This window comes from Mercenaria mercenaria, chromosome 18, assembly GCF_021730395.1.
Source record: "Mercenaria mercenaria strain notata chromosome 18, MADL_Memer_1, whole genome shotgun sequence".
Classification (NCBI taxonomy): domain Eukaryota; kingdom Metazoa; phylum Mollusca; class Bivalvia; order Venerida; family Veneridae; genus Mercenaria; species Mercenaria mercenaria.
Genome location: NC_069378.1, coordinates 56579999 through 56604260, shown reverse-complemented (window position 1 = coordinate 56604260; position 24262 = coordinate 56579999). Strand labels below are relative to the sequence as shown.

The 24262-nt window shown below is 35.3% G+C and overlaps 1 protein-coding gene across 4 annotated transcripts in view; it reads left to right on the top strand.

The window, feature by feature from the left end:
* LOC123539409 (uncharacterized) overlaps positions 1-24262 on the top strand; it is a 102423-nt gene that overhangs the window by 43869 nt on the left and 34292 nt on the right. For 3 of the 4 annotated variants that reach the window (XM_053530171.1, XM_053530172.1, XM_053530174.1), the window contains 11 exons: positions 173-805; positions 1324-1552; positions 2247-2485; positions 3187-3348; positions 3813-4454; positions 5686-6303; positions 6981-7107; positions 7475-7639; positions 8382-8497; positions 9521-9650; positions 9975-10165. In XM_053530171.1, the coding sequence (XP_053386146.1) occupies positions 173-805; positions 1324-1552; positions 2247-2485; positions 3187-3348; positions 3813-4454; positions 5686-6303; positions 6981-7107; positions 7475-7639; positions 8382-8497; positions 9521-9650; positions 9975-10165 (3252 nt within the window). The remainder of the gene's footprint in view (positions 1-172; positions 806-1323; positions 1553-2246; positions 2486-3186; positions 3349-3812; positions 4455-5685; positions 6304-6980; positions 7108-7474; positions 7640-8381; positions 8498-9520; positions 9651-9974; positions 10166-24262) is intronic. The other variant, XM_053530173.1, reaches the window with a different exon arrangement.

The following is a 24262-nucleotide window of genomic DNA, read 5'->3' as shown; positions in this document are numbered from 1 at the left end:
CCTGGTTGCAGACAGTTCCTTGGCTAACATGGTACATGGCAAATATTAACAAATTCTCTTCACTATTTCAAATTGAAGTTGACTACGGTGTGCAATACTCATTTTGCAATATTTTATTGGTATTGTATCTATATAGAGGAGCTGTACATAATATAGTTTATTAAATTTGCAGGACCAATCTACCAATATCACCTTACAATGGACCAATTACAAGACGGGCAACTCATTACAAAGACGCTGGAACCAAGAACAATAGGCCGCCTACGAAAGGTCTCCGGGAAAATAGGGAAAGCCGTTCAACTTCCGGGGCGTGGCCAGTACATCGACCTTGGTTTCTTCGGCGATACATGTCTAGGGAACACAAGTCTATGCATGTATGGTTTTACAATATCGTTGTGGATTAAGTTTGACAGATTAGAAAGTGATAGATCTACTTATTACATTGCTTCCGGAGGGTCAGGATTTTCAATCTTCACTTATGGAAACCGCATTTATGCTAATGTTCAATATGGCGACCGTCAGTACCAAGCTTCCGGTTCCGCTGTAGAGACTGGCGTCTGGTATTTCACTGAGATCACGTGGAATCCTACTACCGGTTTGGAAATATATATTGACCAAGTTTTAAGAGTGTCACAGTCGGCAAGCAACCATTATCAAGTGACTTCGTCCAGTAATGATAACTTCTATATCGGCCGAGCAAATACTAAAATGTACAATGAAAGATATGCGGCTGCAGAATTTGATGACATTCGCATCTACAATGCAGACATTGACCGCTTGTTGGCAATTGACTTTATTCATAGAGGTAAAACATGGTTTGCTAAGAATAAGAAATAACTGAAATTAAAAGTTGGTACGAATCTAAATTTCCACTCTTGATAGCGTATATTAAACGCTGATATGATTTCAATAAATGTATTATTAAAGACGTTCACTGTAAAAATGACATTTCCTATCATCTTTAGATAAAGTGTTGTTTTTTTTTTTCATTACATAACTCGCCAGTCATTAGTGCGCACTACTGACCGGTTTATAGTTTAGTACAGGTTTGCTGGGTTCAGCTTTAATATTTATTTCTGATGACATTGCTGTGATAAAACATTTATTGAATGGTTTGTCGTTCAAAAGTCGAACCTGTTAACCCTTGTTCCTTATGGCTTTAAGGAAATAGTATACTGTAAGTGTATAATATCCGTAGCATGAGATTTTCATAAATTCTATTTATTATCTGATTTGTTGTCCTTTCATGGTAATTTATAACTGTTGAAATTTATACATACGGTTTTTTTTTAAAGATATATATTTTATTCTGTAAACAAACAGAAAAACCAAGGAAACAGTACTTCGGTTTCGATGAAATGGACGGCTCAAGAATCAAGCATCCATCGATCATGATTGATACTCAAGGAAATGCTAAGCTGGTACCCGGAAAGATAGGTCAAGCTCTTAGACTCAACGGGAACCAGCAGAAAGCTGATTTTGACAATGGCGACGACTGTCTCGGAAACATAGATTATTGCAGACATGGCATTCTAATGTCATTTTGGTTCAGGTAGGCAACTTGTTTCAGTTTGAACCTGACGGAAAGACCCGTCGTTCCATTGCTTGTGTAGCAAAAACTTGGTAAGAAAAGCTTTAAATTGTAAATTGCTCTTGATCATATCGTTACCTTATATTCTTACTTACATTCAAAATTACATTCTTGATTAATTCTTCTTCCGATAATGCCGTTTATGCAACAGTCATAGCCAATCTAGGAGCACGGAATTTGTAACAATTGGGAAAGGGAGGTAATCAATTTTCGAGTGTACTTGATGTGCTTTGATAGTTATCTCTCATTCTCCCACTAATAATAAAGGCCAATATCAAATACAGTGTTGAAGTTCCAAATGGTTAACTGTCAATGTTTAAGAAACGGTGATAAACATACTAATCGGGAATCTTGAATTTGAGCCGTGCCATGAGAAAACCAACATAGTGGGTTTGCGACCAGCATGGATCCAGACCAGCCTGCGCATCCGCGCAGTCTAGTCAGGATCCATGCTGTTCGCTTTTAAAGCCTATTGGAATTGGAAAAACTGTTAGCGAACAGCATGGATCCTGACCAGACTGCGCGGATGCGCAGGCTGGTATGGATCCATGCTGGTCGCAAACCCACTATGTTGGTTTTCTCATGGCACGGCTCATTTTAAGATGTTACTGTCGCTTCATAAAGCCTGAAGTAACTTCCATTTCATGTACTATAGACCAGAGCAAGCGAAAGAGGGCATGTATTACCTATCTACTGGAAAGAACGGAATAGATCTATCCTACATGGATGGGAAGTATAAGATCCGAATCTCTAATTCAGTATATATATGGGAATTAATGATGTCACAGCTGAAAGAAAACACGTGGTATTTCATGGAAATCTCGTGGTCGGAAGAAGTTGGACTGAAACTGTACGTGAACAACAAGCTAATAGAGGGAGACCGTTATCCAACTGGTAAGATCTTGGTGCATTTTATTCTGAGAAAAAATGAGCAAATTTCATCGGCATTGCAGTAATCTGCTAAACGCCATCAGACGTAATGTGAAATACCACCAATGGATGAAACATGTTTGGTAATCAGCAAAAAGATTTGTTCGTAAGCAGTGAAAATGATTTAGTTTTGTTGATAGTGGAAGCATTTCACATACGTGCGCGCTTTATCTATATAGTATACATCATATTTTTAGATCTTTCATGGAAATTTTCCTTTTGTGCATTAGGTACAAAAAGATCGACAAGTGGTTTTTATTTTATATTGAATTTATAAACAGTTCATATTCCCCCACAGGTTACTGAACAGATTTAGCACTAAGATTTTCTTTAATGCCAGCATAGTTAAAATCGTCGTGGGGTTTTGTCCCTGCGTTGAATAAACTAGAAAGTCCAACATGTCCAAGCGGGTCTTTTTTATGAGAACAAAACCCCGAGGGAGAGGAAAATTCTCGCGGAAGGCCGACTTTGTTTTCATGTCAGACCCCCTCCCCTAGCATTAAAAAAGAAATAGACATGTTCTTAGGTATTTATTAGTTATAGTACGACCTATCAATATGAAAAAAATGACAATATAGCTGAATTCTGTGACTTTTTCAAATTAGCGAACGCCTTCAAGAACTATCATTTTGAGTTGATTTTCTTTTGTTATATTGAAATATTAGAAGTGGAGTGGGATGGACGTACAAGAGTCACCGACAAGTTCATCATAGGCCAAAGTAATGACGCCGGAAGCGGAAGTCTGTACGGTGCTGCCACCTTCGATGAAATGGAATTTTGGTATGCGTCACGTGACTACCTGTTATCGTTTGGTTACATTCAGAGAGGTAAGCAGGCATAACACAACTAGCCAGATCTTTCTACTTTTTATCCAGCTCTCCCTTATCAAAACCCTGAAAACTATGAATATATCTTCTACTTCATCAGGCCAGTATTGAAACTGACCAATGGCGATGTTTTTTTTTCAAATAGGCCTAATCAGATGTAGTGGTGACTTTTCAGAAATTAAGAAGCATTAGATAGAATATTCCTTTCGTTGAAATAATCTTAAAGCAGGGTCTTTAGGCTTAGGTCTTTGTAAAATTCGAAGGTAGCATCATGTTATAAGATATGTTGCATAACCACGTAAAACATCAGTATCTATTTTGCAAGGATTACATACACATTTGTGGAGCAAACTGCTTTCAGCTTCAGTTATTTCTATATAAGATGTACCAGAAAGAATCAAAACTTATTAGCATTTGCTGTTGGTCTTTAACAAAATAAGAGCTCAATATAATTTGCATTTTAGGAAAGCCAACGAATTATCATATTGGCATGGAGGCAATCAAAGATGGAGGAAAGCAGATTGACTTTAAGTCACTTCCTGTTATGTTAAAAGGATATCCGCTGCTGGTGCCCGGAAAATTCGGTAATGCGTTGAAATTAAGCGGAAACAGTCAGTATATTGATTTTGGTGAACGCACTGATGCCTGCTTGACTAATCTAGATGCCTGTGACTTTGGTATATCCATCTTTTTCTGGGTGAAAATTGACAGTTATGATAATAACATGTACCTATTATCCACGGGCGAAGAAGGCATTAAACTGTACTACAACAGAGGTTACATTTATATCACCGTTGACCATGGTAGGAAATCTTGGAGAATGAGTGTTCCAGAAATTACAGAGAACGAATGGCATTTCCTAGAACTTTCATGGCATCCTGAATTCGGTCTAAGCTTTTATATTGACAACGAACTTCAAGATCTCGTGAGTTACCGTTCTATACCGGAAATACGTGCAACAGGAAGTGAACATTTCTATATCGGCGCGCCAAACACAGAAGATGTCAGAGGTCAACGATTTAGCTATGCCGATATGGCGGTGGATGAAGTCGAAATATGGTATGGCAGACGAGAGGAACTGTTAGCTTTTGACTATATCGTCAGAGGTACTTTTGCGTTGTTTATATGTCCCCCAGTTTATATATATTTTTTTCTGTTTCTGCAATGTTAAAGTGCTACATAAAATTGTATACATATGTATATGTTTACCAGTCATTGTCGTAGATCACATCATTTTAGAATGTTTTTATTGAGTAATATTTGCGCTCAGTTCATATGTTTACTCTCTTCACGGACGTTTCTGTATCGTAGACTAGAGTAATTTCTTGTTGTTCTATGCATGTATGTCGGATGGCATGTGCATTTTTACTATCGGTTTTGATTTGGTTTGCATGTTTTATGAACTTCTTACCCCTTTTTATCCTGCAGGATTGTAAATGTGCATGAAAGAAAATCCCTTTTGAACTCTTCTCCGCCTCCTCCGCATTTTGCCTTTCCTTTTATGCATTATGTTTGTTTTAGTCCTACTGTATACTCTCATCGCACGGTTTCTGAATTCGCCACTGTTTTAACCTAAACTACGCATGTTCCGTATTTACTTCGAGCATTTGTTTGTAATTTCTACTTTATCTAAGAAAGAAAAAGAAAAAAATGTTGAAATACTTTTTACAAACTTACAAAACAAATTTGTGCAGCTGCTTTCAAATAAGAAAAAGTACAAATTCGTAAATAGATTTCTATGTAACACCACTACCTAGCAAATCTAGCAATTTTCACAAAAGATGTACATTTAATGCATTCATATAAACATTCAAATTTTCTTCTAAGACCTAAGCTTTATGCATGGAATATATATATCTATGATTCTTATTTTTACAGTTTTCATGGACGAATGACGTTATTCCTTATATTTCCTTCAAATTTGGTATGATACCATCCTTATACATTTTTTTTATTTCTGGCTTTATCCCTTAATCCCTTTTCTGCTGTTATCCTTCATCTTTAAATTCTGATCAATTACAATCTAAATCTTCCTGCCATAAAGTTCATATGATTTAAAAACCATATGTGATTTAATCGGCGCATTGTATAAAAATATTGAGAAGGTCTGAAAAATCCGTATACCAAACACCATCGCCTGGTTGCCTTATCTGAATGAGAATTGTTCCTAAACCCTGATTTTAACATCCCTTTCAACAGTCGTAAATACTTATTTAAACCACCTGTATAATTTGCACATGCTATCCATATCGTACTTAAATAAGATTTTTATACACTGATAAAATGCTCCAAAAAGTACATACAGGTGAAATAAAATTATGACCAATATTTACGCAGAAAACGTAGGCTACGAGTCATTCTCCATGGAAACTGCTTCCGGTGGCGTCATTGACCATCCGAACTATCGTGTCACTCTAGAACGAGGCGCAAGGCTGGTACCCGGTAAGATTGGAAACGGTGTTTCCCTCCAAGGAAATGGAGACTACGTCGATTTTGGGCAGCACATGGACAAATGTTTTGCAAATATAGCAGAATGTAAACATGGACTTACAATATCGCTGTGGTTATATCCACGAAGTTTGAGAACAGATCAGTACTTTTTATCCAGCCCAACATATTCGCTATATTTTGATAACGGAGAACTTAAATCTAAATTTATGTCGTCTGATAAAGCGTGGACCGTTAGCTCTGGAAATATAAACCTGAATGATTGGAATAATATCATGTTATCATGGGACCAAGAACAAGGACTTAAAATGTACTTAAACGATAGACTGATGGACAGAGACAGGGAACCAGCTGACCTGATGCAAAGTGATGAACCTCAGACCGGAAGTTTGTATATTGGGAAACCCTCGGATGATTCCATTGATGGAACAGCAAATATGATGGCGGATGAGGTGCAGTTCTGGTACGCTAATATGGAAAGACTGCGCTCTCAAGGAATAAACGGAGGTGAGCAAGCACATTAGTTTACTTTAAAAGTGGAAAGCCGCTATACCTGAAATCCTGTAAATATGATAGCATATGAAAGCCCATAAGAATATATAGGCTGAACACCACTAAATCCAGCTGTTCTTTATTTCATATAAAATCTACTTACTTCATAACGGTTTTTCGACATTTTCTAGCATATCAGATTTTCAGAGACTTATATTCCCATAAAGAACTAGATCGCTACTTTAGAAAAACAAAAAGAAAAGGGGGTGTTAACTTTTAAATAACAAAACTACAGTTCGTTAAATACAACCCGCTGAATTTACTGCTTTTCGCTTCTTTCAGTTTCTCTTTACTGGTCATTAAATTCTTACGCCGCCATTTTTACCTAGCATGCGATAGGAACATGCCGATTTCAATAGAATGTAAAGTGATACATACTGAAACGCGGTAGGGTAAAAGTAAGCACGTTGCTGCCGAGAAAATGCACTAGGAACGGAAAAAAGATCAGTACTATTTATATTGGACTACTTGTGACTAGACCTGCGGAGGCTTACATTCTATTTGGTAGTGATCAGCCTAAATGCATGCCTAAAATAAAGTTTTACATGTATTGTCTCATTAGAAACTTAAAACAATACCTTTGGTGAGAAGTTGCAAATACCTCAAGTTAACGATGCTTTCTCTTTATATAGGCCGCATTCATGAAGTTGTACCGCTGAGTCAGATGCCGTCAAGTGGAATATTGAAGTTGCCGACAAGAACGATAAGTCTGAAAGGAGGCGCGAGTGTTGTACAGGGCCAACACGGACGTGCTATCAGGTATAAATGCATACTCTTATCATTGTGACGGGGCCAGCATGGTTCTGCTCTCAGGTGCAGGGCCAGCATGGTTCTGCTCTCAGGTGCAGGTACAGCATGTCAGTTAATTGTTTTAATGCTTTATGTTTGGCAATCTGTTTTATAAAAAGAAAAACAAGCATTCTTATATTATGACTTTTTATTATTCAGAAAGGTTGTACTTATATGTATATTGTGATTGGTATGCCAGTGTTGGCCCATATTTGGTAAATATGGTCCTATGTTATTATCTATTTTGTTCATGTAATGAAACAGTGCATACAGGTTTTCTCGCCGGCTTTTCATTCACGATAAAACTATAAATTACGTGCTTTTCTCTGACCGTCAGGCTTGCTGGCAATGGTCAGTACATGGAGATGGGTGACAACCTCACGTGCGGCGGTAACCTTGACAACTGTCGTCAAGGCTTCACGATGCGTTTCGCAGCCAAACCTGAAAAACTCCTCACCAACATGTACTATCTTGACAGCTATCCAGTGTCTATATTTTACCGGTAAGTGACTTGTATCTTGGCCTTACACAGTGTTTTAACCTTTAGACTGCTGGCGACCAGTGCAGACTAAGATCAGCCTGCAGATCCGTGCAGTCTGGTCATGGTCTGCACTGTTCGCCATTTAGTCATCATCTTTTTGGTAAGCACCCCTTTTATCTGTTAATGGTACTGTCCAAGTGCATTACAGAAATTTAGCAGGGTAAGGATTAAACATGTTATAAACTTTCTTCCAACTGCAGAATTATGGTGCTGTTAGATAACCACTTTTCTTGCTGTAATTATTTGCGGCCAACTATTAATTTGACACCAGTAAAAATATTGACAGAAAATAGTGATGGTTTAGAATTCCATGACATTTCTATATTTTCAAACACACTTTGAAGGTTGTTTAAAGAGATAGTGTTCCGGGACCTGTTACACAAAAGTTTCATCATTAATTTTCTTATAAGTATGGATTTTACATCATAATTTTTGTTCTCTATTTGTTTTCTAAACTTTGTCTAAAAATATTTTTTTAACAATTGAAACATTTGTTCAGCACAAGCTTTAGGAATAGCAGAAGGAAAAATGTTAAAAGGCTTTTGAGTGATTTTTGTGAAACGCTTATGAAAAACCGTGACCCTGGACTATCGTTTTCATATCTTCAAATGCTTTCTGAACTGTTTAGAACCTCGCGACCATGGTGAAAAATAATACCTTAAAAAGTACTATCTAAGTTGGTCAATGTTCTTGTCTTACGTAGTGATGGAAAGTTATATGCAACCATAAGAACGAGTACAAAGACGTGGACTGTGGCGGCTCCAGGGTTCAAGACCGGCGAGTGGCAGGTTGTGGACGTATCCTGGCATCCAGAAGTCGGTAAGTTCACAGAAATGAATCACGGCACAAAATTAACCCTTGTCATGCTGGACACGATCGATTCTGCTTTTGCGACCAGTGTAGATCATGATCAGCCTACACATTTGTGCAGTCTGATCAAGATCTGCACTGTTTGCCATTTAGTCAGTATCTTTTTAGTAAGAACCCCTTTTCAACATTTAATGGTGCTGTCCAAATTGAAAGATGGACAAGATCATTACAGAAATTAAGTTCGTGTACTATACAGAATCTATCTTATTTTTCACATTTATGAATAACCATTGTATTCGTATTAAAATTCTAATCAATTCAATGTAGTCAGTACTGTATTCTATTCTATAAACATGGTCTTTCATTAAAATTTAAGTTAGAGTATGAGTTTTTGTTTCTGAACTATTCTAATATAAATGCTAAATAAATTTATGTCTGAGTCGGGAATTAAACCTGGGTTGCTTCGGCAATACAAACTTTCTTACAATCTTGACTAATATACCACGGAGAAATTCTTACTTTACGACCGTTTACATAAGGCAACCTCGTGACAAGAGCAATTTTGAATGGAAAAAATAGTAAAAACAACTAATTTTAATGTGTTTCCATAACATATAATCTGTCAGTAACTAAGTTTCAAAGCCTTCAAAAGAAATACAGCAATGAATTCCTGATATCTTGATTTTTTTTCTCTTGTTGTCGTAGGCCGATATGAAGGTATGACCCTTTAAAAATCAGTTTCACTTTTTCTTGTGCTCAGTAGGTTTTGCAATACGCTTATGCAACGTAAGCAAATGGGGGAGCAGTGACAATACGATATTCCCATTTACGGCTTGTAGTAATCTCCCCTGATATACAAAAAAAAAATTACCATGGTCTATGTACAGAATCCTGTTTGGACCATGTCGTGTCTCAAAACGCGATTGACGACATACGACATGATCCGAACAGGATTCTGTATCTAAGTAATTCTATTTTATTTTAATTTGTGCGAGTGAATTCATGGTGCTCATTAAATTATATGCTTTACAGGACTGACGATGTATGTTAATGATGAGGAAGTCGGGGCACACAAGACACACGGCACTGACATCGAACCTGTGTATGACTACGATAGAAACACTTACTTCGGTAAAGCAATGACCGATATGAGAAGTGAAAGGTAATGTATTATGCTGATAAGTAGCGGTTGATGGGGAGAAAACCACGAGATATTCGTTCTGAAAATTATGTAATAACTTCAGACAGTGTAGACTTTTTTGTGACTGTGTTTTTTCTCTCTTAAGCCGCTAATACATAGATGATTGTACATTGAACCAGTTTTAGTCGCCTTAACTTCGACATTTTTATCACGTTTAACTTGAGTCATATAAGGTCATGTTTGACATGAAACAAATTATACAGGAAGAAAAAACATCCAAAGTTCTTTGTTCATCTCTGTAGGGTGCAAGCCTGAATTTAGAAATCTAAAAATCGTTCATTTTAGGTACGCTGATACGACAATTGAGAATTTTGAGATATGGAATGTCCGTCGGGATGTCTTGACGGCGGACGGTACTTCGTCGGGTATCGGCGGAGACCTCAACCCCGGCGGCAAGTCAACTCCGAAACCAGCTCTACCAACAACGCAGATTAACACATTACAGCCTCCGAGTGCCGACGATTCTACAACACAAGGTATTAGAAAACTTGTCAAATTGTAAACTACATTACTAATGACCCAACCTTCAGACTTGAATGTGAGCATGTATAGCGTTTCTTTTGTAGCAGACATACATTTTTAAGGTAGTTCTGCATGTTTGGTTGATTTTTTTTTCTACAATGTAGAAAAACCCTGATCTTTCTTTCTTCAGAATATACAAAGAAACCTCGGCAAATAAAAACATAAGGTTGCTCTGTTATAAATTAAGAAGGAAAATTCTTACCAATCGCCGATCGGTACGATATACTTGCGTACGGCAGGCCTGTCTGATGTTCGATTCTCTTTGCTTAAATTCATATTTTTACACGAACCTATCAATAAATGATTTTCCCGTCAATTCTACACTTTAAGGAAATAGAAACTGTAAAACATTTAAAATACTCAGTCTACATGCGACCTTAACATAAGGCAGGGGAGTTAATTCTGAAGGTACTATTCACGAAATATCTAAATAACCGCAAATTAGTGCGAATGTCACCAGAGAAAGTGCACTTGAAAAGTATGTACAATTGTGCCTTATATATAAATATTTGGTTGTAAATAAGGATTTATTTCCGCTCTCTACTGCAGGAAAATTACAGTAATATCAAGTTCTCTTTGTGCTGGTAAAATTATGGAAAAAAACAACAAAAAACAAGCAGCGACAATTTCCTATACACAAAGACTTTAACAGCTGCATTAACTGCATCTAAACAAATAATGTTATCAGTAACATGTGTAAATTAACAATAAACAGATGTAGATACTTTGCTAAAACATATTTATTTAGGGACAACGCTTTTAAAGGGACTAACCCACATATTTTAGGCGAAAAATGATTTCTCTCAAAAATCCATTAAAAGTGATTGTTTTGAAAGTGACTAGTGATACAAACTTGCAAAATATTCCTTATATAACCAAACATATTGTGCAGAATGTAGTAAACCTTTGCAACGCTTTCGAAATAATGCAAAAAATGTACATACTTCTTGCATTTTTACCAATATCTAACTTTCATTTTAATCCATTTTATCATTTATATATTCTATGCCAAACTTGGTGGAAATGAACACGTTGGAAAAATTCACCTAAACTGTGGGCGAGTAGCTTTAATGCTTTACCATACCTTCAAGTCAAACTATACACATGTTCAGCCTAATGATTTGTTCTCGAGTGGTTCGATCTAAATTTGCGTAAAATGTCTTTTTACAATTAGTTTAAATACAGCCATTTTTAAATGGAGGTCGGTGGGTTTAAAAACGTATTATGACTATTCTCAACTTAACTCCAGGCAGGCCATTGCATAGTTTTTTAAATGAAAGGAAAACATATTCACATACTAGTATACAATATTCGGCCGATGACCGGACTTTTTTCCCTTTCCATTCTAAAAAGGCTCGATGTGATATATATCTTCTTTTTCACGCAAAAATGGGCGGGTGTGAAATCATCGAAAGCCCTAGGTGCATTTTACCTTGACACCTGTAATTAACGACCAACTTTGACATACTATCACTACGCCTGTTAACTAATGGTCCACAATTTGTTAAATGTGTCCCTACAAATGTTTTAACGACAGTAACATGAAAAATTAAGGAAAATGACCGGTATTTAACAAGTGTACCAACATATGTTTTAGCAACAAGTAACATACTAAATGTATGTAAATGACAACACTCATGTATGTTTACTCATACGGCCGATGGTTTGAATCTGCAACAAATATGCAAAAAAAAATTTAACTTGAGATAACCTGTGGAAAATCAAAATAAGGTCAACCCTACAAAAACGTGACAAGTTTTGGAATTGTATTCATATAAGAATCGCATGTAAAATAGAACTTCCTTTCACAACGGGAAAAAAAGTCAGCAAAACGGTTGATAACATTGCTGTTAAAGTAATTGGCAATGACCGAAAAAATATGTTTGTTTAGCTTTCTTTTTAACATTTATTTACTCTGAAAATGCACATTGTTGATTTCCTTGGGTAATGAATACCTTTATCTCTGTACAAATGAGACAAAATGCACCCCGATTAAACTGGCTGACACTGACAAATGATTTCCCTTATCACTTTTTATTTCAATATACAATTTATCATAAAATTGATACTTTAAATATGTACCCAGACTTGTTAACTTAAATATTGCACTTTGGGCCTCCGTAGCCGGACGATTAAGGCCGTCGAGTTAGAATTATTTGCGTCACAGCGATTTGGATTCGAAACCTCGCTTTTGGTGTATAGAGTAATTCATGTGGCGAAGTTATTTTACGGAAGGTTGGTGATTCTGCACCCCTATTTCCTGAAACAATGGACGTAGGCGTACCTGGGTTTTTCCCCTACCATCAAAATCGCCATATGATATAAGTTATGTTGGTGCGACTCTAGAACCAAATAAAACAAAATCAAAAACGTAAATATTAAATTGGAAACAAACAACTCTGATACAATCAAACCCATACCAAAGATTACCTGTGCACAGAGACCACATGTATTTATAAGTCACATCTTTGAGTTTTAAATAGAACATATTGAGTACATTTAAACATGTGAGGAAAGACCACAGGTACATATAAAATGCACGTTTTTTTTAATTTCATTCCTGAACATAATGGTCGATATATACAGGTTTTACTGTATAAGTATTGCATTTTCAAATACTCCGATCTTTTTCTTCGTTTTCGATATCATTGCGGTCAGTGGAAAGCAATTTATTAACTTGAAAAGAAAAATCAGACAGACAAATTTGCTGTAATTGTCAAAAACACATATAATTATGTGTCATAATATTTTGGTTTCAATTGTACACAAGCGATTTCAACTTTTCATTAATTTTGAGCCACCTGTAGCGGTGTTACCTGACGCATTTACACAAATCAGCAGGGTTTCACACTAAATTATCATCTCTATACCAAGTAAAAGTGGATTTGTGTAATTTAATATACCTTTCGGGTTAACGTTTCAGTTCGTTTAATGAAGTGTGTGCATTTTGGCATGCGTTTTATTATCAGTAAAAACATATAATAGTAACTGTTTAACCTTTAGCTTGCAAAATTTCTAAAATGGATTGGTCCATCATTCAATTTAGGCAGTACCATTTATTATTTGAAGGGGTGTTCACTTAAAGATTAATAATTGAATAGCGAACAGTGCAGACCATGATCAGATTGCACGGATGTGCAGGCAGATCTTGGCCTGCACTGGTCGCTTAGGCAGAACCACTTGCCTACAGCAGGCTAATGTTTAAATTCAGTAACAGTATTTCAAATTTACGCCAGTAGTTTCGCTACAATATACATTAAACATAAAAATTTATATATGCTTCAAAGTAGTTTCATTTTCAGAAGGAAAGTCGCAATGTGTAGTGTACTTTTTTTTAGCAGAAATGTTTCTCGAATTCTTCCCGTACAAACGACGCGTGTGTCGCTGAAAATAATTTTTCCAAGTTTCGTGAAGCAAAAAAAATAAGAAAGAAAGGAAATTTTAGTTACTGTATTTAATTGTTTGTTTTTCTTAAACTTTAAATGCAATTATTATTTAAGATTTTAAGCCCTCTTGTGCTGTAATGACATGTGGTTTCAAGATTGATCCACTAGAAAGATAAAGTATTCCATTTAACAGGAAACATTTTTTCTGTCGCAATATTTGACAAGGTGCAAGGTTAAATAGCCCACGCAGTTTTAAACCAGTGTGCAAAATGCACGACTGCAACTGAAATGATATATTGCAGTGCGACGCGGCTTGTTTGATCTTCAACGCGGTTCTGATTAAGAATATTGATCACGAGATCGATAAAATGCTGATCAAGAAACTGATAGATCAATAACTGATCAGTGTTGATCGTATTGATTAGGCGGGGGTAAAGCAAAAAAATATTCTTCTACAGTGCTTCAGCTATAAACAATTGTTTGGGTATAAATATGAGCCTTCATGGCCGGCTGGTTGATTAAAAAATAAACTAAGACTTAAACTGCACAGATTCAAACGCAATAGCTTCTTTGTGAGGAATTATATATTTTCATAATGACTTTAAGCTGATAAAAGTATATACATGTTCATAACCCCACCCCCACCCCCACCCCTACATGAAATTGCAACATCGACGGCACCACGGCAGATTCAACGAAAATTGAATTTATCTAATCGTCATTTCTAAGCGACTCGGGCGTCGTTCTGCTAAATGGCCTGCTTTGATGTGGCAGCTAACAATTAAAATATCTATGATACTACATATTCTATAAGCAGCTTTATGATAGTTTTTAATGAAGAAGAAAGAATGTTACACAAATTTACCTGCTTTTTTTTACTACTACTACTACTACCTGTAAGCTCCAATGTGTTTGTTTTTCCAGTGAAGGTTTACCTGTTTACATATTGCCTGCCTATTTTTGGAGAATGCATCCTGCGATTCCAGTCTGGGACGTACCATTTCTTTTTAATAGGGAGTTCAGCTTTTAAAATCGGCCGAAATTATGATTTCAATTTAGGGAATTTCGCGGTAGGAACTTGCGATCAAGTAAGTGGTCAAAGTTAGTGTCACAATGAATACGCATAAAAACTCGTGCACGAGTATATTATGTTGTACGACAGCGTTTAAATCAGTCGGAAGACTTCACGGTCGACCCTCTTGGCGTTCTTCCGGAAAATTGCTTAGAAATTGCAGAATTACTGACTTGCTTATAACGTCCATATTTCAACGTAACTACTTCCGGTAAACTCAATTTGCTAAGAACTCTCACTGTTCATGTTATCAACTATGTTCATTTAAAACTTCTTTGACTTCCGGTGACTTTCGGCCCATGCAAGCAACCGTCTTTGGGTCTTTTGATGCTGCGGCTACTCGTGATTGGGTTAACGCTATTGGACTCGACGATGTCCAGTGATTTTGGTTATCACAAAAACTTTGGCCTTCAGTTAAAATGAAAATAAAATGAACAAAAACACATCACGATTCATGTATAGAAAGGCCTCCTGTATATTAACTGTTAATTTTCATTGACATCTTGGGGATAAACGCTCGTATCGTCGTAAATATTTGTAACAGTGCGATAGAAATAATATTAACATGTAATATTTAAGAATTACTCACGTCTTGCCTGAGTACTTCAACAACAGGAGTCTGTAAGGCAATAATTGCTGTGTAAAATAACTTTGCGAACAAATTAATGCTACTGCAGACCGCAAGTAAGTGTATAAATACGATCTTATAGCAAATGATATATGATAAACATTTCGATAAGTTGAGACAACCGAGCGTACAACGGCAGTCAACCATTTCACTACAGGAGGGGTTTAACATTTATACCTGAACAAAATAATATTTTGGGATGAACATTTTTTCGAGGGGGTGAACTGTAGGAGGTACATGTGGGTTTACCTGTTCTGAGACTTATATGCTGAATGAGTCATCGCTTGCAGGAATTTTCTTCTGTGATTCTATGTCTTAGGAAGGTGTTTAAACCATCTTAACATGTGGTAGTCGAAAACTAGACACCTTCAAACATGAATGATGAATGTGTGTAGACTGTAACGAAACTGTTTTATATCGTATTTTTATATCAGTGAAAGGGAAATATTACGAGAAACACCTTAATAAAAAGGTTGAAGAATTGATAAAACTTTTAGATAGCAAATATATTTGAATGAAAGGATTAACTGTTCAAAACGTCAAAAGTTTACTGTGCAAAGTAACTGTTTGTAAACTGGAGTGGGTTTAATCTTTAATCTTTGTGGAAGTTTTTTCCCGGTGTTTATTATTTTGGAAGTAAATGAACGTATAAATTAAAAATGAAAGGATACTTACAATTTCTGTTTATTCTTGGTAAGTAGGAAATGTTTGTTTTATAGTAAGACACGTTACGCACGTATATATATATCGGTTACATTGACATATAAACGACCATTTATGCAAATACGACTTAAAGCATACTGTATTTGTGCTTTAATGAATTCATGTAACAAAGGTTTATTCACGACTCAGTTTTGTTTACGGCAGTTTACAACAATCAACCTTCCTTTGATGTTATAACACAATACATTTTGATATCGATTTTGTTATAATGTTTAATCGAGGACTTTCCAATTAGAAAGAGAATAATGTAGTTTTCCGAGAGTGTATAAATTATGGTGAGTTTTACATATAAAACAAAAATATGCTGGAAAGGACTATTTCAGAAATATGAAGAAATTGTGACCGGTTTATATATCTAATTTAACCCCCTCCCCCTCCCCGCTCTCTGCCTGCCTCACATTTCAAACTGCCCAGATAGAGCTCACACACCTATATAATCCCCATACAAAACAAAAAACAACAACAACAACAACTAAAGAAAAGAACTTAAACAGACAAAAGCACCAAAGAAACAAAAGAAGAAGAGGTAAAACCAAACATTTTAAAGATGGTAATAGATATAAAATATATATTTATATTATAGCCTAATTTTATATATAACATGTACATGTGAGTTCTACGGGTTGGGTGATAATCATCAGTGATTGTATAGAGTTTCTGGTTTGTATTAATCTCGTTATCATTATGTCGTAAATCATTCCCGATTAACTACCTCATCCTTAGACAACCTTATCACCCGAGCGATCAGGTCAGCACGCACGTGTTAATCATATGCACGTGTTATATAATGTACACACAAACCAAAAGGTTATCGGGAAGTTCATGTTTGTTTAGCACATTAGCTACCGTGTCAGCTATATTTTTACTTCCAGTGAGCTCTCTATTTCTTTTGTATGTATTTTCTTCCTGCAATCTTAACTTGGATGGTAAATGATACATTTAGAACAAAGTAATAATTTTTATAATCTATATATATGTAATCAAAATATTTTGATATTTGGTAAATTGTCAATTAATTAAGTAAAGACGATATGACATTTGTCACTGATAATGATAACATATTGTCAATAATTGACTGACTTTGACAAGCAAGGTGAAGGTCATGACACACTCAAATACAAAATTACAGCGCGGTTCATTTGTTTTGAGCGGTTAATTAATCATTAACGATTTAATTCTGTGCGCATGTACCTGTATCTAATTTGAATTAATTAACGTATGACAGAAACAAAGACCTGTTCTCGGTGTGCCTTTAAAGTGCAATAACTGAATAAAACATACACGAAAAAGATATTTTGTTGAATTGACCATTTAATGCCACTCAGTTTATTCTAAACACAAACATGTTCTACTTCTTAGGGAGGGGATAATAATCTCATGAACATGTCTAAAATCATTAGTTATTTAATATCTTACTGATATTAACATTCGTAGGCGTAAGAGACATAGCACAATATATACATAGAACAATTTAAAAGTGCATTCCTAAGTGCACGTTAGTTGTGGAATGCATAAACTAAAGAAAGTATACTTATAATTATGAGAAATAAATATGTACTTATAGTTAATATTGTACTGGAGTAAATACGGCTTGGTTGTGATTTTTCTGTTGATAAATGAGTTTATTTGTAGAAAGAGAAATGATCATTACAGTATATTTGTCCTAGAAATGGAATGGCCATTGGAAAGAGGTGACCATTATGAAAGGTTTTGTAGTTTTGCGGTCTGATTTTCAGTCATTGATAGTGCAATCATATTATGATGCGAATACATACATATATATAGACATACACGTGTAAACATACACATACACGCACGCTCGTATGCACGCATGCACACGCGGTACAGACGCAGACAGGTGGGCCAGATGCAAACATTGTTTAGTCCGAGTTTTTCAAAAGCGCACATTTTTCTAACATGAAAAGACATGCATACAGAGTGCAGTTAACATAGCAGACACAGGCCTGTGTTTATATCTATTTAGCATCAATTTATCAATGAGTTGCACCGAGACAAAAGAGATGATATGCTAATGTTCAGCCTAATTTACATAACTTGTTACCGAGTCATTTTATGAGCCGGTTTGTTTATTAGGAGCGAAAAATGGTAGCTAAACTAAATAACGTTCGGTTCGTGTCTTTTTTGAATGCATTGAACGAATCGATATGCAATTTTCTTCCGAGTGATGTATCAGCAACGAGTTCAGTAGTCTGAAACATGTTTAAAATTTATGAAATATTAGTTATTAAATGCGTAATTTCTGTTTGTGAGTACTACATACTCGAATGCTTCCAATTTTGTAAGTTCCGGCCCTCATGTCCAATGTTTGGGTATAGAGCATTAGTCTGTATTCAGCCCCAACCGACCCTCATGTCCACTGGGTATAGAGCATTAGTCTGTATTCAGCCCCCATGTTTTGTTTTACCATTATGCCCAATAGGCCATAGATACTGAGAGCCAAGAAAGATCAAGTTCAAAATATTTAAGAGAAAGGATTAAACTGACTAATGTAGCATCGCCGTGGGTTGCTGGGTGAGGCATAGACAAATAAGAATATACCTTTGTCAAGTAAATTATTTCTTAATTACTAAGCAACAGTTATTTTACCCTTCGTTATTGGTATCTTAGTTGTTTAAAAACCCTGTCATATCATATAACTATAACCTCTGTTTAACTTCTTCATGTCATTATGTATTTTAAATGTATTCGTCGGTACATGAAAAAATACTTTAGCTATTTGATAATACCTACATCAGTAATATAAGAGGTATAAATTGCCTCACCTTATGAACTGGAAAAGAAAAATAAAGCCTGCTGTTATTTGAGGAAAGCTGTTGTTACCGACCTAAAAAGTTGCATTCAAAAGTCTCCATAAATTTCATTGTTTCTTTATTTTGAAATAGATGTGTCGTTATTTTTGTGCCCCCCCCCCCCCCCACCCCATGAGTGGTGGGGGCATATAGATTTGCTCTTGTCCGTCCGTCCATCCGTCCGAAGTTCGTGACGTGCCTAGCTCAAAAACTAAAAATATTTGATATAAATTGATGAAACCTTGCATGAGTCTTTATCTTGATATGAACTTGCGCACCTTCTATATTTCATCTGGGTCCCCTCCCTATTTTCAGAGTTATGGCCCCTGAAATGGTCAAAAATGCACATTTTCTTCTTGTGATGCACCTAGCTCAAAAAGTATTTAATATAAATGGTTGAAAACTTGCATAAGTCTTTATCATGATAACAACTTTCATATCTCTTATATTTTGGCTGGCTCCACCACATATTTTTAAAGTTATGGCCCCTGAAATAGTTAAAAAAAATGCACATTTTCACCTAATTATGTGTCCAGCTCAAAAAGTATTTGATGAAAATTCATAAAACCTTGCGTGAGTCTTTATCATGATGTGACCTTGCACAATTAGCATTCTTCTTGAGACTCTTAGAGCTTATTACAGAGTTACAGCCCTTGAAATAGCCAAAATAGTGGATTTTGTGTTTGTGATGCTCATAGCTCAAAAAGTATATGGCCTAGAATAAATAATCCTTTTCATTAAATGTTTGTTATGTTTAACATCGTTAAAATGTCTTGTTTAGACCAAAGGTGCCTTTAAGAATAAAGACCGGGGGAATCATGCGGATTTAGCTGTCCCAGGGAGAACGTGCTGTCCCAGGGAGAATGTGCTGTCCCAGGGAGTACGTGCTGTCCCATGGAGAAGAACATGCTGTCCCAGGGAGAACGTACTGTCCCAGGAAGAACTTGCTGTCCCAGGGAGAATGTGTTGTCCCAGGGAGAACGTGCTGTCCCAGGGAGAAGGTGCTGTCCCAGGGAAAATAAGTTCGCTCTCTCAAAGAAAATTTACGTGTCAGAAACATATCTGTTTCAGTGAAGCGATGAAATAGGGACAAAATTATGAATACATCACGGACATGAATTTTATTCCTTCCGCTTAATCTAGCTTAAATGTAACATTGTGTCAGTTTAAGCCAAAAGTTGAAACTTAAAGCTATATCTGTTGTTATTTGTTCTTTGCTGGCTTTACAAATATTTTCTTGCCTATCCTAAAGTATTCAGCGACCATAATTTGTTTTCAATCGGCTCGGATAAGTCATAAAAGGCTGCACATTTTATACCATAAAAGGATTACAAAACCACACACAGTGATACAGTATGCGTGGGACAGATTTATGTTTTAATATACATGTAATACTAACACCTGTGAAATATTCGGTGTACCTCATTTTGCAATAACGAATACCCATACTGAGACCTGTTTAAAATTGGAAAATACAATGTTAAATGCATTTTTTGTTTCATGTTTCAACTTTTTTTGTGAAGTTTAATTAAACTGAGAGCATGGGATCAGGACCCCCACCTACTCCACAAACACTTATGCATACATGCGCGTGTCAAATATTCTTTCTAATGTCTTTTAAACCCAGTACAAGTCTCAATAATAAAACATGTTTAATTACCATATTTTACATCGAAAGTTTCACATGTCCTTGATGACAGGCTGTCAAAATTTTAGAAACGTAAATGTGAAGAAAAAATAAAATCTTCTCCGTTTCTCTTAAAGAAGGATCAGACCTACTTGCACATTATTGTAGAGTGGCCAGAAAGTCAAATTATCCCCTTCTCTAAATGCTGTAGAGACACACACAACAGTGACAGATCAAGTGTAACCAATAATCGCGACATCGACCGTGAGAAAAAAATCTCCGTAGTATTTACTTAGTCGGCTACTTATCCCTAATTGTTTAAGGGTGATTAAACTTGAATAGGTGTAATGGTTTAACCTTTTTTATTCAGACAATTTCGTTATTTTTGTATCTGATTTTATTGTTACAGACACAGATATTATCGGATCAAGGGTAATTGGAACCATGATATTATCCTTCGGTGAAATATAATTATATTAAAGTGCAATTAGATGAAACCTATTATCACGTTAATTAGTTTCATTTATACTAATTTATTTTTGCACGACTGTGAAAGGTTAAAGCTTATTTGAAACACTCTCTAAAAACCAGTATTGGTGTCATATGAGAAGGCGTGATAGTGACTGCAGTAAGATGGTACCCACAACCCTTGGACTGAGCGGTCGACACCTTAACACTAGACCTACGCCCCCTTTGACGTTAATTAAGAGGTTTCATTGAAGTAACTTTTATTCGGATGTTGTCTACTGTAAACGCATATATGAAATTCAAGTGTGTTTGTGTCTAAACAAAAACCAGCTGAGATTAGAGTACTGTATATCGTCTTGAATGCAAATTTCATTTAAAAATGAACCTGGACCATTTTTTATTAGATTGTTTGTGGGTCGGTCTCCAGCAGTTATTCTAGGGGCGTGTCTAGCAGGAATTCCCAGCTTCACCAAGATATTTTCATTTTCTCACGTCGGTATGGGCAATCCCCCAAATAATGGAATATTTTTGATAGACTTTCAAAACTGTGTATATCGATATGAAGATATTATAAACTGTAAAGATATGGAGTAATATAAACACCATACAAGAATGCACGCACATGAACTCGTGCACATTTGAATAGAACATCTGTTTCAATGGTTAACATGGCCTCGTCAAATTTCTTGCTTATCTGATAATGCTGCTTGCTTATCAGCCACATTCAAGGCAATAATAAAGTTAACCGTTTCCATCAAGAAGACTTTCATATCTATGCTATTTTTACCTCTGTTCAGAATTTCTTTGAAACTTTATCATAATCATGTTCTATCTTAACTTTAGAGTGAATCATAAAAAGTTGAATGTCATGATTATCTTTTCCTCTTGTTATGTGAGTCTATTTTTGGTTACACTTTTTTATGATTTTTTTTAAAATTTAATTTATATTGCAAGGCAATAAAGTTTTAACAAGGTTTTTGCATAAAAGTTTTGCCCAAACCTTTACATGTAGTCAATACACGTAAGACGCTAAAACAAAGGAAGATAAAGATTCCACCTGTCTCTGGAGGTCCTCTGCTAGGCTATGATATTTTTTTTTTTACATTTTTTATGACTAAATGTAGTGAACTGAGCCAGTCTATATCCTATGTCCAATATCATAATTTCAACATCATTCCTCTGTGAAAAATCTCTAAAATAGACTGGCTTTTGTCTCTATGAAATTGAATTCGTAAAAAAGGAAAAATGTAGAAATATATTTATTATCAGTCTAGTGGCTAGTCTAGTTCTCTCCATGATTCAGTTAAATTACAACTAGATTTCTTTGTTGCTTTATAATATCAGTTACACGATTGGTCTCAACGGTATTGTTGTACTGTCAGTCATCTATTTTACAGAAAAAAATATAACATCCTTAATATATTATTTTAGTGATGAGTAATAGAAATGGTGATAAAAAGATAAGCCTTGATAAATTACGGATGACGTTCCTTACCGTAAAGAAGAGAACGTACGATTGCCAAGAGATATATAATTAGTAAGAAAAAAGGTAATGCACAGGGTGTCAGGAAAGTTTGTTCACGTTTTATTATTTGGAGTAACTATAAAGTATTATCTTTGTAATAAATAAGTGATAAAAATTCAAAACATATAAGAGAAATGATTAAAAATTAAAAACAAAAAACTTTATGTAGTCGATAGCCAGACTAAACTCAATAGATATAGAAATTGAAAACACAAGGCTAGATGAGTGAGTAGCTGTCAGGTGATCATTACCTGAGCGAGTAACTGGGATAGGTACCATAGAGTTGTTCTGGTTGAGTTTTTGGTCATTAATCTCAAAAGTGGGATGGAAACAGGTTTTTTTTTAAAAACTCGTATGTCAGAACATCTCTAGTTAAGGTAAATTATTTAAACTGTATGTGAGGCGTGTAGCTTTAAATGCATACACTATGAATGAAGAGACAGTATTATTATATGTAGGGAATGAGCCGTAAATATTTTGTTAAAATGAGATATGTAAATTTTTGGGAAAATACGACGTGTAGTAAATAATATCCAAAACATATCTTGACAATATAGATATTATTTCATACCAGTAATTTATTAATGTAAGTAGGTCCTCGAGGCAAGGATGATAACATCGTATTACACACGAGTTTTTACTTTCACTTAGTTTATTTAGTTCAAAACAATTAAGCCTCCATCTGAAATAGTATATTGAAGTCAGGAAAAACAGCTTTAAGGGAAACTTATAATATAGCCTTGATTAAATTGATACAGCTTTAGAAACTGGTTCAGAAATTTAATAAAGAACGTCTTGTGATTTTCTATGAACAGATGTTTCTCTGTTATGTATTCGGTCAAAATTAATATCTTGAAAGTGGTATACATTTGAAAGGATACACACCAAGCCTTTAAAGTCTAATGCTATTCGAAGGATTACGTGTTACCTTAATGTCTACGATATCGAAGAGACATCAATATTTTACTTATGCTTAACGTTTTAACAGGGCTTTAGTTGCTGACTGGACATTTTTTTTAAATTAGCCAAATCATGCAAACAGGGCCCTAAAACAACCAACCTCATCGGACCAGAGCAGTACTTTTTAAAAAAGGAGAAACCGTTGCAAGGTGATATCATAGAGATAATCACTGTGCATTTGCGCACGTTTTCCCAAAAAGTAATCGCCTTGATTTTTTCGAACAGGTTTTAAAATATAGAAATATACTTACAGATCCAAATCATTAGAATGATCGTAAATATATTTAGGTCAAATTAAAGATCTGTAAAAAGAGAGACGACCCCCATCTTATCAGACCATTGGTATATCATTTGTTACGATCTTTATCATTCAAAATAGTTTATTTTCATATATTTACTTTATCATCATCAAATAAATTTAATTGGACTAAATGTATATAGATAGTAACATTTTTTATTGTACAGAGCTGCATAGAAAATTAAAAGTTACGTATTGCAGATCAGTCATTTGTTAGAGAAATTTCCATATTTTTAGTGATAGTATAAATTCATACTGTGCTTAGCTGTGCATGTTTTTAGGCCTAGAACACAGTACTGTTTGTTTATACATTTATACACACAGACATATTAATTTTAGTAATAGTTAATATTTGAGATTTATTAAAAAATGTTTCTTTAATATAGATAGAGAAAACCTACACAAATGTATATAATTTTGTTCTACATTCCAGTATATCACACAGATGGGTGCAATCCATCACCTCAAAGCTATATTATGTGTTGACATGCGTTTAATTAAGTGATGCTTGTATCTGACAACATGTGCTTTATCATCCCTTATTATCTCACTGA